Raw genomic sequence first — 17,439 nt, 5'->3', positions numbered from 1 at the left:
AAGTGCCGGCACACAGTCCCCCGGGCCCACATTTACCAGCTCAATAAAACTTCGATGAAACATTTGTCGACATTCAATACGATTTCATCTCTTCTCGGACATACTAGCTTTTGATATGTGTTCTATTCGATCAATTTTGATACAATAGATATCGAATAACTAACTCTATCCATCCTTATGTATACATATAGTAAAATCACGTACGTGTAATTATTAAAATCTAATATCTTCAAATTACAATAGGAATAAAAAAATATCCATTTACAAAATATCTACAATAGCTTCAAAAAAAAAATATACAAATTTGTATATTCTTAAGGACCCATTGAAGTACAAAAGAAAATAACAGTGAAGACTATTTACATATTATTATTTTTTGCATCAAACAAGCTAAATGAGAATCAGCTGCATCGAAACAATTCAGATTTAATGAAAATTTGAAACTATTTAACAAACAACGAAACTGTCATACGGTGGATTGTATGATGCTCGAAATAACCACGTTATTCATTCATAAAGACAACGGGAGAGCTATCCTGTGTCGCGGTGTTATTAGTTTGCATTCACGTTTACCATTGCTTGTATCTATATATGCTCTCTATCTAAATAACACATCGTCACTTTTACAATTAAACTGTTTATTACATAATTAACACAATTGTGTAAAATTCTTATCTAATTACCTACAGAAAATGTGTAGGAATACTGCATAAATTTATAAGAGAAATTATGCATATAATATTCAGGGAAAATCTGCATACATTCTAACATAAAATAATGTCACGGCCTCAGGATAGTATATTACTTATTAACGTTATTACCCGAAGGTGTCAGCTAATGATAACGTTAACTGGAATTCATAATAAAGAGGGGCGCAGCTGAATCTAGAGCGTATCCGAATTATGTCCCGCGCGAGACAGCGCCTGTTTAAAAATGCAGAACTTCACAACGAGTTTAATTCGACATTGGCGTCGCTGGCGCACACTGCCTTCAGTGACTTCAGTCGTCTGATACCTTCAGGAGCGTGTAGTCCACTCTACGCATTCCCGATTTCAAAATAAACAGTGTCTTGCACAGAAAACATAGCCAGTGTTTGAGTCGTTAAAAATGCATCATGTATGCAACGTGTATAAGTGCTTCAAAGGACACCAGTGATACACTTCTGTATTCAACAAAAATCATTTGCGACGTAAAGCTATTTTTTACCCGTAGAACTACACGAAACGTACGTTTCATGAAGTGGGTTTATATGTATTTTATAATTGGTACATTTCACGATTGACATATTCTACCAAAGCTTTCATCTACTAGTGTGTGACATGTAGGGCAATTAAATATTATTCACAGAAAATACTGGAACGCTGACATTGCTTTATTTTTAAACGTTCGGAAGGGAATCGATAGAACCACTGACGTTCATACAACAAAAACGTGACCGGCAAAGACAGGAATGCAGCGAGCGTCGGTATTTTATTTACGTAAAAAGCACAGCTATATCCGTTCTGGTTCTATTTTAGCACTATATCGTTTATTATGAGGGCCGACGGCTCGGCACTAGGGCGGCCCCGCGCGGGAGTCGCAGGCCTCTCTACCGCCTGATATTATATTCTGGAGCACGCCCGCCTTACCTCCGCGCCAGATATTTCGAGTGCTACTTCTAACACCTATGAATTTATCTAGTCTCCGTCACACTAGTCGCTCGGTGCAGCCGCTTGCATCGTTAATAAACGGCCATCGCATCAGTGATAAGATAATACACAACTCGACGGTGGCCTTGCTCTGGAAATTTATTACTTCATCTACAACTTCGGTGAATTCATAGTCTATGGTACAAGATTATGTTGTATATCTATCGTATTAGAAGCATATATTAGAACTCATTTTAATTGTAATCTGTGATGTTTTTTTCCCTCATCATATTATTGTGTTGTAGTCTGTAGTTACAAAACCCTAATATCACCTCCTCGTATATAAATAATAATATATATCTATTTCAGAAAATGTTTCTCAAACATACAATTTTGAAATAGCCTTACATCAATAAACTTCGCATTTTGAAGAATTTGTTATGATTCTACACAAGCTTTTTGACATGATTCCACACATAGACAATTCTATGCAATTTTATAGATTTATGAACGTAGGAAGTCCCCGCTATTGTATTGGCATGAAAAGCTTTATCGACAAAGCATAGAGTCACTGCAGCAATAAACCGCTACACATTTTTTCTTTAAATTGGTAATTAAAACCTTGTTCACTCAATTTAACTGTTACAAAATACTTTTCTTATACGTACTTATAAAAATTCATACTACTTGTAAGTTCATCATTCTATAAAAAGATGCTTCATGAACAGTTTTTTGTTGATAAACAAAAGTTGAACAATTGGCCATGAGGTACGTGTTACATCGCGGATATAGCAATGCATTACAATTTCAAAATTGTGTTTCTTAAAACACCTGTCAGCCGCTATAACAGACTGAATGAAAATAGCACTAGAGTGCAGATCGTTGCTCTGGTCAGTTAATAGATTGGACACAACACCTAAATTTTAGTCCACAGCATCGTATATTGTCGCAAATTGCAATACGTATTTATACAGCGGCCGTCCGATGCTATGTAAAATTTTTGAATAATAAAATGGTTTTGGTCAACTTAAAAAAATAATATATACTTTTCAATATAGGCGTATAGCAACTAGCAAGGTATCATTAAAGCGCGTCACACACCGTGAAGATACTATAATATTTTATCTTAAGATACTGTAATATTTTGTATTACAGTATCTTAAGGTATCCGGTATCAGCGTTCTGACCATCATTTTTCTTTTTGTCATTGCGTACTAAGACCCCTGTAGAATCGCCGTCCTGTTACAAATGACCCGAAATTTAAGATACTGTAATATAAAATATTACAGTATCTTAAGATAAAATATTATAGTATCTTCACCGAGAGAAACAGATATTTAAAATAAATGTGAAAAATGATGGTTTCTATTTCATTAAACAATATAATATATGTATTATTATGTCCGCTATAATGAAGTCTGTTATAGAATACGCGTTGCACGCCTATTAGCGTCTGCCTTTCTGTGAGTTAATTACACGAAACAACTTACCTGCAGAACAGATTGGGTTTTGTACATTATAAAAAATAAATTACGTTAAACTATAAAAAATAGTTTTTTTTCTAAAACTTATGATAATATTTTCTTGTGTGTTAATTATCATAAATTCTCTGAGTTATATTTTATTTAAAAAAGCTTTAAGAATATTTCTTTGTTCCATGATCTAACAGAATTGCATCCTACACTAAAAGACATAAAGTCCAATATATTGACCTGGAGGTATCGGTTTTACATAAGTCTCCATGCGCCGTACACATTACAAACCAGAACAAAAGGCTTCGACCTACTCTTAAAAATATACCACTTTACCACGTGAGCCTACATACATCTACATGTTTAAATTTATACATATTTTACAAGAGTAATATATAGCGTACTGATTTTTCTGCCATATATCTACGTAATGTAACTGAATAAATTAACACACGTTATACTCGTACATCAATACTCCATTTGATTCTAATTGATACTGTCTGTGGTTTCGCTTCAGGATAAAATCGAATATCAATGATTTGTTGAGTAACGAGATAAACATTGAAGATGAAGGTGGAGGATGCTACCTCTGAAGGTATTCGTGGCTGGGAATGTACGCCAACCGAAGGTCAACCTGATGTTGCAGTTTCTTCAGATAAACCCACAAAACCAAAGTGCATACCAGTTGTTCTAAGAGAAGGATGGCGACGCACATCATTATATGCAATCGTAATTTTTCTAATGGTTTTAATCTTTTTAAATATTGCATTGACACTGTGGGTTATAAGTACGTTAAGACTGACCAAGGTATTATTACATTTTGTTATATTGATTGCTACTACATTGATATATTGTGTTAAATCATGCATCCTCATTATGTATAATTATATTTTCTTGTAATCTAAGAATAACTATGTTTTCACAGAATGGTATTGGTCCAATTACTATAACAAAGGACGGTATTAAATTAGACGGAAAAGTATGGATGATAGACGAGCTAATTGCCTCAGCAATAACGACGCAAACCGCTCAGCCCATAACTCTACATTCACATCGAAATTTCACTGTTCTCGTATCTGAGCCCGATCGCAAAGAGCAAGCCAAGTTCTTCATAAGTGAGTTTATTGTTATACTTCATAATTTTATTTGCATGACCTTTAATTAGTTCATGTTTTGAAAATGTAATTTTCACCTAGTAAGGTAGGTACAAGTCATTATTGTAGAACCTTATTATCATTAAATATTAAACACTCTTCCGCCACTCTTGGGGTGTGTGTGATGTAGGATTGTAAACCCCAAAAAATTTAACAACATAGTTGAACATCTTACGAAAAGGTATTTAAAGAATTCAATCAATAAAACTAGTAGGTAATATGAAATTGAGTATCTCTTGGCTATACTCGATTACTATTTATAGATAATATTATCTTCACTTATAATACCATATTATATATTAATATTATCTTATCCATCATAGAGAGGGATGCAGTCGAGTGTACAGGTCGTGTGTTCGAAGTGCACGATGCTCGTGGTGGAAATATATTCCATGCTTCTAAAGAAGAAGTACGAGTGTTCGCAGAAACATTGGCTGTGGATGGGCCTGGGGGAGTCAGTGTAAAGAGTGCGTTACAAACCCCGTTGTTACGTGCGCCACCGGGATTTGATTTACAGTACGTATTTAACTTTTTTTTAAATATGGGAATAATTGAAAAAAACATCCAAGTAATTTTTAAATATTCTCCAGGAAATGCTGGATAAATATGCCTTTAATAGAAATAGTCTTATAAATACTAATTTTTGTAAAATATTTATTTAAAGTACAGAAACTACGAAATATACTCATAACATTATTTCAGTTTAGAATCGCTGACACGGCGATTAGATCTGCGGGCGCCACAGTCCATTTATCTAGAGAGCAGAGCCGGAGGCATCGAAATAACATCGCATAGCAACATCAAACTGGAATCCGCTGTTGGCGCTGTAAGTAATAAACAGATTCTAAGACGATTTACAAATCACACAACGATACAAATACATTACAATACTATTCATTAAAGTTTAACTGCAAATCAAACAATCCATTCACATACGAACGATGAAATACGACTGTCTTATATTTATATGTAAAATTATTATAAAAGCCACGTAAAAAATAAAAATACGGTGTAAACACCGTAACGAGATTGTCACAATAAGTGACAGCAAAGGGAACGCCTGTTACTCTATTATTATCGGCGATTTGCATAACAAATTGCGTTATGATAATAATATTAAATCAGAACGATTTTATTTTTAGAATATAATCAGAATAATCCGATGTTTTGACAATAATGAGAATTTTTTAATTTTCAGATTAAAATGGACGCTCCAAATATAATAATTAACAATCTAAAAGAAGCGACATATACTGAAAACCCGCAGAAAAACGCTAGAAGCAAAAAGGTTTACCAGTTATGTGCCTGTGCATCTGGAAAGCTATTTCTGGCACCCCCTGACGCTCTGTGCTCTCAGCGTGAAACCGACACAGAGCTTTGTCGATGATAAAACTTTACCTATAGTTAATTAATACAATAGCGATTGTGATAGGATCAAGGTTATTAATAATATGTATTTGAAACATGCACATCAGTTTTAACTAGTCATTCGAGAATAATGTAAATTTATTGTACATATTCATAATTAACTAAAAATACTAGTCAATTTAGTGTTTAAGTAGAATATAGGTTCATTTTATGCGTTGCATATTGAGGACACACACGCATGTTCATGTAGTCTAGAAAGTCTCATCGAATGAGCGAGATGAAGTCCATTGTAGTATCAATGATTTCTGAAGCGTAATTGCGATCAGTGTGTTACGTAGGTAATCAATCTTGTTGGAAAAGCAAACGTCGGTGTGCGGCGACCGCGGACACCGCGGGCTTCGCTACCCGAGTAATTACACCAGCTCTAATTGAAGCCACAACGACGACGTTTTTTAAATGTTTTCTAAAGTGAAAAAACATCACAATTGTAATAAATGTCTGTTTTTTAGGAAATAATTGGTACAAATGGCAATATTTGTGATATAACTTTATAAATTTATATAATACAAAGTTTAAATTCGTTAAAGTGAAGTGACTGTGTTAAGCAATTGGAGCGCACTGATGCTAATAATATTAATTAATTATGTATTTCATTTCACAAGTTTCAAAGTGTTTCTAGATTCCTTTTTGATAATGTGTTATTTTTAAATTATTTAATTAGTGCATCTAACTTATAGAATAACTGCACACAAACGCACATCGTAGGTTATATTTTATTTTCATTGTTGTGCCTTGTGAAGCTCTAAAATAATGAATTTAAACTACCTAGTTAACAAAATACATTGCAAATACGTAATTAAAGTATAGCTCATGAATTAATTATTCTAATGGAGTTGTTACAACGCATTTACAACGCATATTTTTGCTTCATTAGCTATCAAAGAAAAAGAGATTATACTGTTTGTAGAAACAACGAGGAGGAATAAGAGAAAACTCTCTGTAAAAGTTTTATTTGTTTGCCTTATCCACCCCTTACATAAAGTCGTGAACATTTATTTCGGTACACATTTTAGTAACGACTCTATAAACAAAAGAAAATCAAGTGTCAAATATTTGGCACTTTTTTATTTATTGAATTCATGTAACACATGAATAGTTAATAGTTATAAATATTAATTTATTATTTATTCATATTTTATTAAATAAACAACTTTGCCGGAGGATTTGATTTTAATTTGTGCAATTTCATACAAATGACATGGAAAATCAAAGCATGCACATTTTTTACATCCTTCGAGTATACATGTTATATTTATTATATAAATTATACTCTAATGATGCAGAAAAATCATGTGTTCATTGTCTCATGAATCTAAACACCTTCACACCTTCTAAATATATCTGTTCTGAATTCCTATAGGGTATCAATAATTTGTGCTACAGAATGCGTGACTCACACTATTACATATCTACATAACAACACCTAATTTAAAAATTGCGTTGTGCGTATTTACATCCTGATATTATGATTAATGTTATGATTTTGAAGTTTCCTATTGTGATTAAAAAACATGTTTACAACTAACAATCCTCACGGTCAATCTTATAAATAACAGCTGATTATTTAATCAAGTTCAAATCTCATTTTTTGTGTACTGTGTCAAATTAAACATACCTAAGTCAATTAAATATGAATTAATCATCAATCAAAATGGTAGATTTTGTAGCATTTTTTTTTGTTTTAAAAATAAAACATTTTAGTAACTACATTACATTCATTCATTTATAAATACCTAATAGATAATTAGCGTTTGAAATAGCAAAGAATAAATACGTCCAGTAGCTTCAAGTGCAATGACTGTCCACATTATGTAGATGAGGACACAGGTGCCCTTTATGTGAAGACACCGTCTTGCCTTATAAAAACTTTGCCGAACCCAACGACTACCATACATATCCATTGTTTACTTTTTAAGTATCCATATGATAAATATTGAGTTTCGATAAAATATAAGTTAGTAAGTAAGAAGAACTTTCGATTATTGGAATTCCGAACATAAAAAGATGATTCTCTCATCAAGAGCCCAATGATTAAAATATGATTGAAAGCAACTTCATATAATAGAGATAAATTAAATATATAAAACATATAAATAAGCGATTACTACCGTTTCAAACTTGTCTGGCTTTTAGTGGTAAGCCGTCGTAAACAACAATATGTACGACGTAATTATTTCGTTAAAATGCTGGCATAATTCAGGGGAATTGTAAATATCAGTTTTTTGATAAATGGTAACATTTTGGTGTTCGCGAATGACAAATACGTCTATTAAAACCACCTGGCTACGATACTCGTCTACACGTATTATTTACAATGTGCTATGTTGATAATAAACATAACATTAAATTTTAGGGAAACTTTGTAAAAACCCAATGAGTATTAACTAAATTAATAATAATCTAATATTTAATATCAGCCTATCAGCCCACACCTAACCTTGATATTGCTATGTTGTAAATAAGCTAATCCCCTAATCATAAGAATAATTACGTCCTCAGTTATTACCATTATAAAATAATCGAAATTTCTTTTTATAATCCTAGATCATAAATTGATGACTTATGAAGCAATAAACTTGTTTTGCTTCTGTCTGTGCATGTTATCAATAAGGGGGGATATGATAAATTTATCGAAAAGAGCCAAGTGACTTGTATTTTAAAGATAAAACATATTATTGTGTAGGTATATGTAAAATTAACAGAAAATATTAATGTAGGTAATTAATATAATTTCGAATGCTCTTTAAGTAATTATAACATTAAAAAAATGAATGTAACGAATTTAGAAAATAACAAAATGGGATTTAGTTGGAAGGAAACATTGATAAAAAATGAAATATTCATAGTTAATTCGAACGAGAGTAGGTCTACTAATTAATTACAAAACTAACCTTACTAAATAATAAATAATTCTAATTCTAAATGAGAAAATCTAAACTCAGAAATTATGTAAGCATCGTAACTTGCAATACAACAATACCTATATTTGTTATATAAATTCAAAATTGTATAAATCCGGAAGAATTATCAATTAAAAATATTACACGGCACATTTCCCAACGCCGCGTATAATGAGATCGTGCAAAATGTAATTTTAATTTTATTCCCAACACTTTTTTCTCACCTGGTGGCGCTTAATCATAATCACGGGCTGGCGAGATAATCTTATGGCTGGGGGCCATGAATGAAGAGAAAACGACACACGTATTACTTTTTCTTGTTATCTTCTTTATGAATGTTTTTCATACGCTTCTTGAATATTACAATGTCCTCATGATGGGGATTGTGTATTTTAATAACATTTTCCAGCACCCTTTAACATATTTGTACTTTGTAAAGATTAAGATTGTTCTTTTTTTACCTTTGTGTCTTTTACTGATAAACCCGAAAAATGAAGAGTGAAAAAGCCTTAGAATTTATAAAATTTTGGCACAATGACTACATATTACATAATTAAATTTAAAATTTCAATTGTTTTTGAAACATGGATATCGTTCTATCTAGACGGAAACAAATGCAATCAATTTAAAATTATTAAATTATAAACATAGGCATACAAAAGTTAGTACATTTTAATATTTTTATAAAGGTAGCATGCTTTTTAAAAAGAAACCAGAACCTCTTGAAATTAATGGTGATAAAACAATTTCTAATTCATTTAAGGAAAAGCGTTGTAAAAAATGTTGTATTTTTCATTTCCCAATCTACTCTTACTTATCAATAATAATTAAGTCACTAGTTTATAATGCTAATCCGAACGAATTCTGTTGGAGCACGTAAAACTGTCTATCAGTCTTCGTTAACGAAGTTATATAATAAATTTTGTTACGTGAAGTGTTGCCAGAACCCAGGTGTTATGGTTTCTAAAATTACAATACTGTTTGTATTCTTTTTGAGATACAAAATTTGAAAAATCATAAATAAGCAACTGTTTTCTAATTCGAACTTTGGTTTTGGCTCTATAAATAAATTATCGGTTATCATTTAGTCAGAGATATACAATTCTCATAGGCAAGCTGTCGCTGAAACTCTCCGATAAAAATATAAGAACATATTAAAAATAGCCTGGACATAAAAAATTGTTCATCCCTGATATAAATAAAAGATTATACTAAACAAAATATTGTAATATCTTGACAGCATTGATATTTAATAAGAAAAGACATCAAAATATAAGTGCGAGATGAGCAACGTGTTGTTTCACCTGCAACACTCACGTACTGTAATAACATTTACTCAAGGGAAATTCAAACATCGAACTATTTGCGCATTTTGGCCCAAAATGGAATTTCTTTGTGATCTTTTATACAAACGATAAATATTACAGTGACGATGTGACGATGGCGAAAGTGCGACTATTTTATGCCAACATTAAACATAAATCACCAGTTTTATTTGATTTTCCTCAAGCATATATTTTAAGTACCGAGTATTGAAATGCGTAAAAATATAATATACTTTATTAAGGATATAAAATTGAAACTTGGCACACTTAATAGCATTAATTTAAATCAAATTTGAAACTACTAACATATTTAAAGCATTTGAAGAATGTTAAAATAAATTATATTTCGTTATCCATCGTTATTTTATTGTAATTCAGTTGCCAGATTTATTTACTTTAATTATTGAAGAAAAACAATAATTATAAGTGAGTTACTTAAAATAATAAACCTGATAAATATAACGTAATTATAAATAATATTATTTATCAGTATATTACATAGTTTCGGTACCATTGACCTTACGACTGCACGAATTGAGATTTCGTAATATCAATATTATGAATACGTGACGGATAACGACAAAGAAAATTAAAAACAAATCAGCCCTTTTTCCGATTCAAATTTTGTTACGATGAACACTTATTGAAAGTGTTCTTAAGTGTTGTCCTTTTATGTAGGTACTCTATAAATGTTTGATAGGGCCATCTCGGGAAATCTCTGTCTCCATTCGCTGAGGGTCTGCAGTCAAATAAAACGAGAATCCCAAATATTATTCCGCGACATTTACCCTATTCCTTCAATGTGAACTTTTATTTTTATGCTCTTACGTATTCTTATCTGAAGAGAAACACGCTCTGAGAGATTCACTAACATACTGGTACAAATCTCGCGCCCGAAATGCGACCTTTTTCAAATCTCTGTTGGTCTCTCGCAGCTTCGCGCGTTTAGATTTTGTCATAAAAGTTGATAAATTATAAATCTGTTATATAACTTATATATGTACAGAAAATATAAATGTTTACAAGTTAAAAAATATTATAACAAATAATGTAACAAATATATACAGATTATAGCGTGCTTTAATCTCCTGTCGTTGTTTTCAAAGTTTTCGTGGTTCCGTTATATATTTTTTATTAAAATTAAAAAGGTGTTGCCAGCGATGTATTCCAAGAAAGAAAGAATCTATATTAAATTGCTTCAAAGGATCGGTTGATGTTATTCATCATTGTTGGAGGCGGCTGGCCCGCGGTTTTCACTCAACAAATATTTCAGCGGTGTTACCTACCTCATATTAGTATGCCGTACCACAATAACCGAAGTTGAATCACAAAAGATTTCCGGAGCGCGACTTGCACAAGGGATGAAAGCCAACATTGTGTAATCAGAAGGGTCGCAATCTCACCCCACCCCATCACTGTGTCGAACACAGCTTCATCAACAACGGCCCCTTTCTAGTCACTGTGATATTCGTTCTTCAAAGCTTATTTCATTCTTGATTCCGTCCCTGTGACCTTCATTTCATCAATAACCGCCTCATTTGGTCCTTACAGCATCGGAATCCAATCGTGGAGGTAATATCCACATCCCTCTAATAATTATAATTGGGCACTTCAATACAGCATTAGCAAAATAAGAGGGCCTGCCCAATATGAGCACTAGGTTCAATAATATATTCCATAGTGTGCATATAAAGTTTTCAGACAGGAAAGTAGTGGAAGTAGCACAAACAAATTTAAAATGTTATTATTATATTCATACACCTCGCGCACTGTAAATTTTCCAAACACAGCTTACGTAGTAACGCAAATAATAATGAAAAATAGCATCTTGAATAACATAATAATATAAAGGTTGCAAATTCGAGATATCGTTTGATATTGATGACTTTATACATGGTTATAGACAAAGATAACCCAATTCGTAATATATGTATTTTTTATAAATTAATTATTATTGTAGAGTATTTCGAAAATGTATCAATTATCTAATTTATATTATTCTCACTGCAACAGTATTTTTTCTTCAGTCTTAGATAAAGCAGAAGCATATTCCATGACATCCCGTAAGGTTCCAAAAAGGTAAGTATGTTTGTTCCATATGTTTTGTTTTATATTCCTTCAAAGTTAGATACGATATTAAATCACACTATTCGATGAATGCAGGGAAAAGATAAGGTAAGTATAATAATGGGGCAAGCAAACTGGAATAATACAGAGGTCTCAAGGCATAGGCTCTATTCCCCGAACTCGTTAATGTTTGATATAAACAATGTAATGGTTTATCCCTTGTTCAATTGCCTCTTCAAGTGAATATTTAATTTAATTCATTTCAGTATAATGTGCAAATCTGTAAATGCTATCCATAAGTGCAACGATTTATCAAAGAAAATGTATAATATGTTTAATGTTTAGGATTTCTTGAAATAAACAAATAAGCACTATTTTTTCACAACGATCTATATGATCGCAATACATATTATCTAAATTCAATAAACAGCCGTCCTGTATCGAACGAACTAAAATAAATAAATACAATATTGTGAAAAGACATCTATTTATTTGGTTTTGTTTAAATTAAATAGTGGGATATTTAAATTATTTTCACCCATTACAATTTTTATTACCTACAGATTTTATAACAAGAAGGTTTCTATGCCGAAAAAAATTAAACACCTTAATAATTTACCTTTACTTTCTGTTCACATGATTTTTGTCATTTTTTAAAAAAGTTGAAAAATTTAATTTAGAATTATGCACAAACAGAATAAAATTGTAATTTTAAAATAAAATAATTGGAGTACCAATTAATCTCAAAGGCAGGTAAAGGAGTTAACTAGCGATGAAACCATTCATATTGTATTCAGCCGTTGGCGGTAATTAAGATTCCAGAGTTGGAAACTTTCAGTGAAAACGTGTCGTTTGACAAATCTTTCATATTATATTTTCATTTATAATACCTATAATTGCTGAACGCTGAGCAGTGAAATTGTAGTTGGTCCCATTTTCTTATAAATAATATATAATTTGTTGTTGTATTCAGATTTTGCTTTAGTACTTTTATTTGAAATAGACATCATTGTCTCTGACTCTATTCTTCATTAGGTAGCATAGACCCATACATTACGCATTTACAATAATAAATGAGATTAATTCATTTTAGTAAAAAATTTAATTGCATGTATTTAATAATACATTAGGTAACAAATAATCTATTGTTAGTGTAATGGCAATGGACAGAAATGGCCAAACTAAAATTATTCGACTGCTAGTTTGACTACGAAGTTTCCTTCACTGGTGCAGTCTTTTATGCTGTTTGAATTGAAAAATTGTATGTGTGTTTTTTTTTTTTTTTTTTTTTTTTTTTTTATGCAATAGGGGGCAACAGAGCAGACGCGTCACCTGGTGGTAAGTGCTCCACGTCGCCCATATGTACGCACAGTGTCAGAGACATTGTGAGTATGTTGCCGGCCTTTCAAGTAGGAATATGCTCTTTTCTTGAAGGTCCCCAGTTCATAGCCGTTTGGAAAAGCCGCATGAGGGAGTTTGTTCCAGATTTCTGTAGTGCGCGGGAAGAAAGATCTTTTAAAGCGCACAGTTGTAGATTGCCAACAGTCAAGGTGGTGAGGGTGGTATTGTTGACGATGTCGTGCTGTACGGTGATGGAACTCGGCGGCGGGTAATGTTCCAAACAACTCTTCAGAGCACTCCCCATAGTAAATGCGATAGAGAACGCATAAGGAAGCGACATCTCTTCGCAGCGCCAAAGTATCAAGCCGATCGGTGAGACTTGGCTCGTTAACAAGTCGTACAGCTCTCCTTTGAATACGGTCAAATGGAAGGAGGTATTGTTGGGGTGCCCCGGCCCAGATGTGGGAGCAGTATTCCATGTGCGGCCTGACTTGCGCCTTATATAACTTGAGGCGATGGTGCGACGTGAAATACTGCCCCGCTCTACAGAGCACACCAAGTTTTTGTGAAGCCAACTTGGCTTTTCCTTCCAAGTGACAAGAAAACTGTACGTTACTCGAGATTTCGAGACCAAGGATTCCGATACTGGCTGCGGCTGAGAGAGGAGTACCCTGAAAAGTAGGAGCTATGACGAAGGGGAGCTTTTTAGCGGTAAAGGCGCATACCTGTGTCTTTTTGGGGTTAAATTGGACTAGGTTTAGTCGGCCCCATTCTGAAACCTCTTGTAAAGAAGTAGAGTGTTGTTGTGTGCTTCTTTATTTTTCATATGTAATATTGACTTGATTATGTCTACATTAACTTGATGAAATAAACTATGATTTGCTTAAATAAAATTATAAAATCTCTTTTATGTTGTTATAAATTTTTATTACTGATGTAAGTATACAAGCCATCTCATAATCGATAAAATTTGTCCGCAAACATGTACCTAATGCAAAAGTGGGCTCATTATGTCGTGTTGACACCGACAAATGCCCTTTTACATATTCTCACTGAGATCCCGAAGATTGAGCCATGAAATTGAAAACGATCCTTTGAAGAAATTTATTCAAAGCACGAACTGCTCCCACTCCGGTGACGAGGATTTGCTCGTTTATTTTTATGAAATTATTGAAGACTGTTTTCATTGTAGCATAAATGCAGGCACGAGAACGCATTTTGTTTCAATCACGTCATCTTTATGCATTTAAATCACAGTATATATTTCATTGGCTCAAAATGAATAAACAAGATGGTTATTTATGAAATGAACTCTATCTGTCTGTCTCCAGGCTGTATCTCATAAACCGTGATAGCTAGAAAGCTGAAATTTTCACAAATGATATGTATTTCCGTTGCCGCTCTAACAACAAATATTTAAAATTTAAAAAAAATATTATGGACCCCCCTAGTACGGAACCCTTCGTGCGCGAGTCCGACTCGCACTTGGCCGGTTTTTTGCAACTTGCCTCAAGGAGTTTACAAAATTTAGCTACATGGTCTGAAAATATTGTATTCTTTATTGCTTTATTTATTGCTTTTGTGCCAAATGCAAATAATGAAATAATGATCAACTATAAATTTTAGATGTTTTGCATTAATAAAAATCGAATAAAAGCGCCACTCTCTATTTTGAGCACTTAACTAGCATTTAAGTTTGAGAAGAATAAAATTATGAATCGGAATTGAAAGGAGAAAAACTTTTAGAGAGTGCCATTTTCCTCTGTTAAAACTTTTGTCGTATATCTTAACCGTGAGTTTTTGTCTAAAAACTTTTTAACATATCAATTGTCTTTGCAAATACATAGGATTTAATAACGATGATTGACCACATATTTAATGTAATTTTTTAATCGTAATTTATATATTTTAAAAGCATAAAAGTCTATAATTGAATTAAAAATTGAATGGATTTCCATGCAACTAAGTATGACTTAACACATTAAACAACTGTTTGTGCTCGTAGCAGTATTTATGGTCTACGCAACAGAACTTTTGTACTTTTTCACCCAAGCTTGCCAACCGCACGTTCTCTATTACACGAAACTCGCGCTTTCCATTATCTCTGCTACCGAAATTTGTTTTAAATTTTTACACCACTTTTTCAAATAAAAAATACACATTGGAGCTTGCACTCGACGCTTAGTTATGACAAAACAGGCTGAAAATAAAGTTTCAAATATTGCCTGAAAATATGAGAATAATTTTGATCTTTGAAAAGGTTCACAACAACGGCGCCTACTCTTCTGTAGCACGTTCACCCCCTTCCTAATATCATAACAGTGTATAATGACCTCATCGTATAAAGAAGCAAAAATATCGCGAACGCAATTCGTCATGTCATTATGCAAGAAAAGGGCGAACTTTACGACTATAATAACGCGAGATGTCTGACTCGGCGTGCCTCATGAATGGTGGAACGTTCTTTATTGTTAGCATGTTTTATGTTAACGATTAACCTTTAATGCAAACCGGCCTCTACCTCGGTCATAATGAAAATCCTATTGAGAAAATATTATTATATATGGCACATTCAATGTTCATGAAATTTTTAATGTCTCTTTAATTTGACTGACGAGACTGTTTTTATATAATTCTTGGGTTTATAATTTAATAGTTATTACATTTATGTAATATGTAACATTCAGATCAGTTAGGCCCCTTTCAACTTATAGACCGGGAGATACTGACACAAAATTTCGAGTCATTTGTAACAGGATGGCGGTTCTACAGGGGTCTTAGTACGCAATGATAAAAAGAAAAATGATGGTGTGATCGCTGGTATCGGTGGTTTAGTCGCGTGGGCGTTAGCCGAACTCGTCGGAAAAATAGCGAAAGTCAAACGATTTGTAACACAAAAATTTTAGTATTTACCGATAGCCCATAAAAAAGAAGTAGGCGGTAGTGTCATGCCATACTTTTCCGGTGTGACTTACAGCCCGCCATACCGACGCGAATATGTTGATTTAAATAAAACAATTATTCAACCATTTGTACCAGGCTAACTTTTGCACAGGTAACCATCGTCGTGCAGCCATTTACGAAAATCGCCATGCCATACTTTTCGGACGATTCCAAATGGTCGCCATACCGCCGAAAATCTGCAAAAAAAATTTATTTCGCCAAACTTTTTGTACCAGTATTGCATTTGGATTTTTGGAGAGTATTTGATAAAATGTGACCATTATTATATTTGCCATACTTCTAGTAGGGGGAAAAAGTGCTGTCATACTTGAAAAATTAATTTAGTATGAATTTATATAAGTGAAGATTTCCAACACCTAGATCTTTGAAATTTTGTATTTATATTCTTTGATCCTCAAACTTCCAGGAAAAATAAGTGCCATACTTTTACAAATCGTTTGACTTTCGCTATTTTCCGACGAGTTCGACTAACGCCCACGCGACTAAGCCGCCGGTACCAGCGTTCACACCATCATTTTTCTTTTTGTCATTGCGTACTAAGAACCCTGTAGAACCGCCATCCTGTTACAAATGACTCGAAATTTTGTGTCAGTATCTCCCGGTCTATTACTTCAGAAAGAAAATGGCTTTATATTTTATTAATGGATAGAATACAATATACATAGGCATACCAAAACCCTTTAAAGGTCTCTACCACAAATTGTGTTGTTCAACGAAGAAGTAAGAAAACATAATTTGTTTTTAATGGCTTATTTTAATCCGTTGTTCTTGTCAAATCATGCGGTTAATGAACTGCTCGTTGGTTGTCCCACTGTTTTTCTTAGTTAACTGTATAACAATTTTCGTACTTTTTTGCTTTACAGTTTTTTAGTACCTATGTAAGTATATAATATGTGTAACACAATTTCTTGCATCTGTTTAGATTCTTGTTGTATTATTTGTAGGCATTACTATAAATAAATCTAAATGCAACGCAAAACATATTCCGAAGATTAGAATTAGCCTACATGAAAATAGAAAAGTAACGAGACCTTCATCTTGAATCTTGATCAAAGTGTCAAAGAGCACAAATGAACTAGAGATGGGACCGAGAGGCACTGCATGAATGTGCTCGTAGTTCTCAATTCTCATCGATGTTCATTGTGGCAACACAATATCAG

At 32.9% G+C, this 17,439-nt stretch overlaps 1 protein-coding gene across 3 annotated transcripts; it reads left to right on the top strand.

Moving 5' to 3' along the window:
- The first annotated feature begins 1,008 nt into the window (after positions 1-1,008).
- LOC149902407 (delta-sarcoglycan-like) lies at positions 1,009-6,177 on the top strand. 3 transcript variants are annotated; one of them, XM_090110062.1, is made up of 6 exons: positions 1,009-1,225; positions 3,618-3,907; positions 4,026-4,215; positions 4,578-4,770; positions 4,957-5,080; positions 5,453-6,177. In XM_090110062.1, the coding sequence occupies exons 2-6, from the start codon at positions 3,668-3,670 to the stop codon at positions 5,639-5,641; spliced, it is 936 nt and encodes a 311-aa protein (XP_089966188.1). In that variant the 5' UTR covers positions 1,009-1,225; positions 3,618-3,667; the 3' UTR covers positions 5,642-6,177. The 3 variants fall into 3 exon arrangements, with proteins under 3 accessions (XP_089966188.1, XP_089966189.1, XP_089966190.1); XM_090110063.1 differs by having other exon boundaries at positions 1,009-1,239; XM_090110064.1 differs by lacking the exon at positions 1,009-1,225 and adding an exon at positions 1,307-1,828.
- The last annotated feature ends 11,262 nt before the right edge of the window (positions 6,178-17,439 follow it).

Source organism: Colias eurytheme, chromosome 15 (genome assembly GCF_061535395.1).
Source record: "Colias eurytheme isolate Ceu_HAF_F1 chromosome 15, ilColEury1 Martin Lab GWU primary, whole genome shotgun sequence".
Lineage (NCBI taxonomy): Eukaryota > Metazoa > Arthropoda > Insecta > Lepidoptera > Pieridae > Colias > Colias eurytheme.
This window is presented reverse-complemented; position numbering and strand designations above follow the sequence as displayed.

Excerpts from the sequence above, each read along its gene's own strand:
- LOC149902407 (XM_090110062.1), top strand. The coding sequence starts at position 3,668 with ATGAAGGTGGAGGATGCTACCTCTGAAGGTATTCGTGGCTGGGAATGT. Across the intron at positions 4,771-4,956 it reads CCACCGGGATTTGATTTACA|TTTAGAATCGCTGACACGGC; the intron begins GTACGTATTTAA and ends ACATTATTTCAG. Across the intron at positions 5,081-5,452 it reads TGGAATCCGCTGTTGGCGCT|ATTAAAATGGACGCTCCAAA; the intron begins GTAAGTAATAAA and ends TTTAATTTTCAG.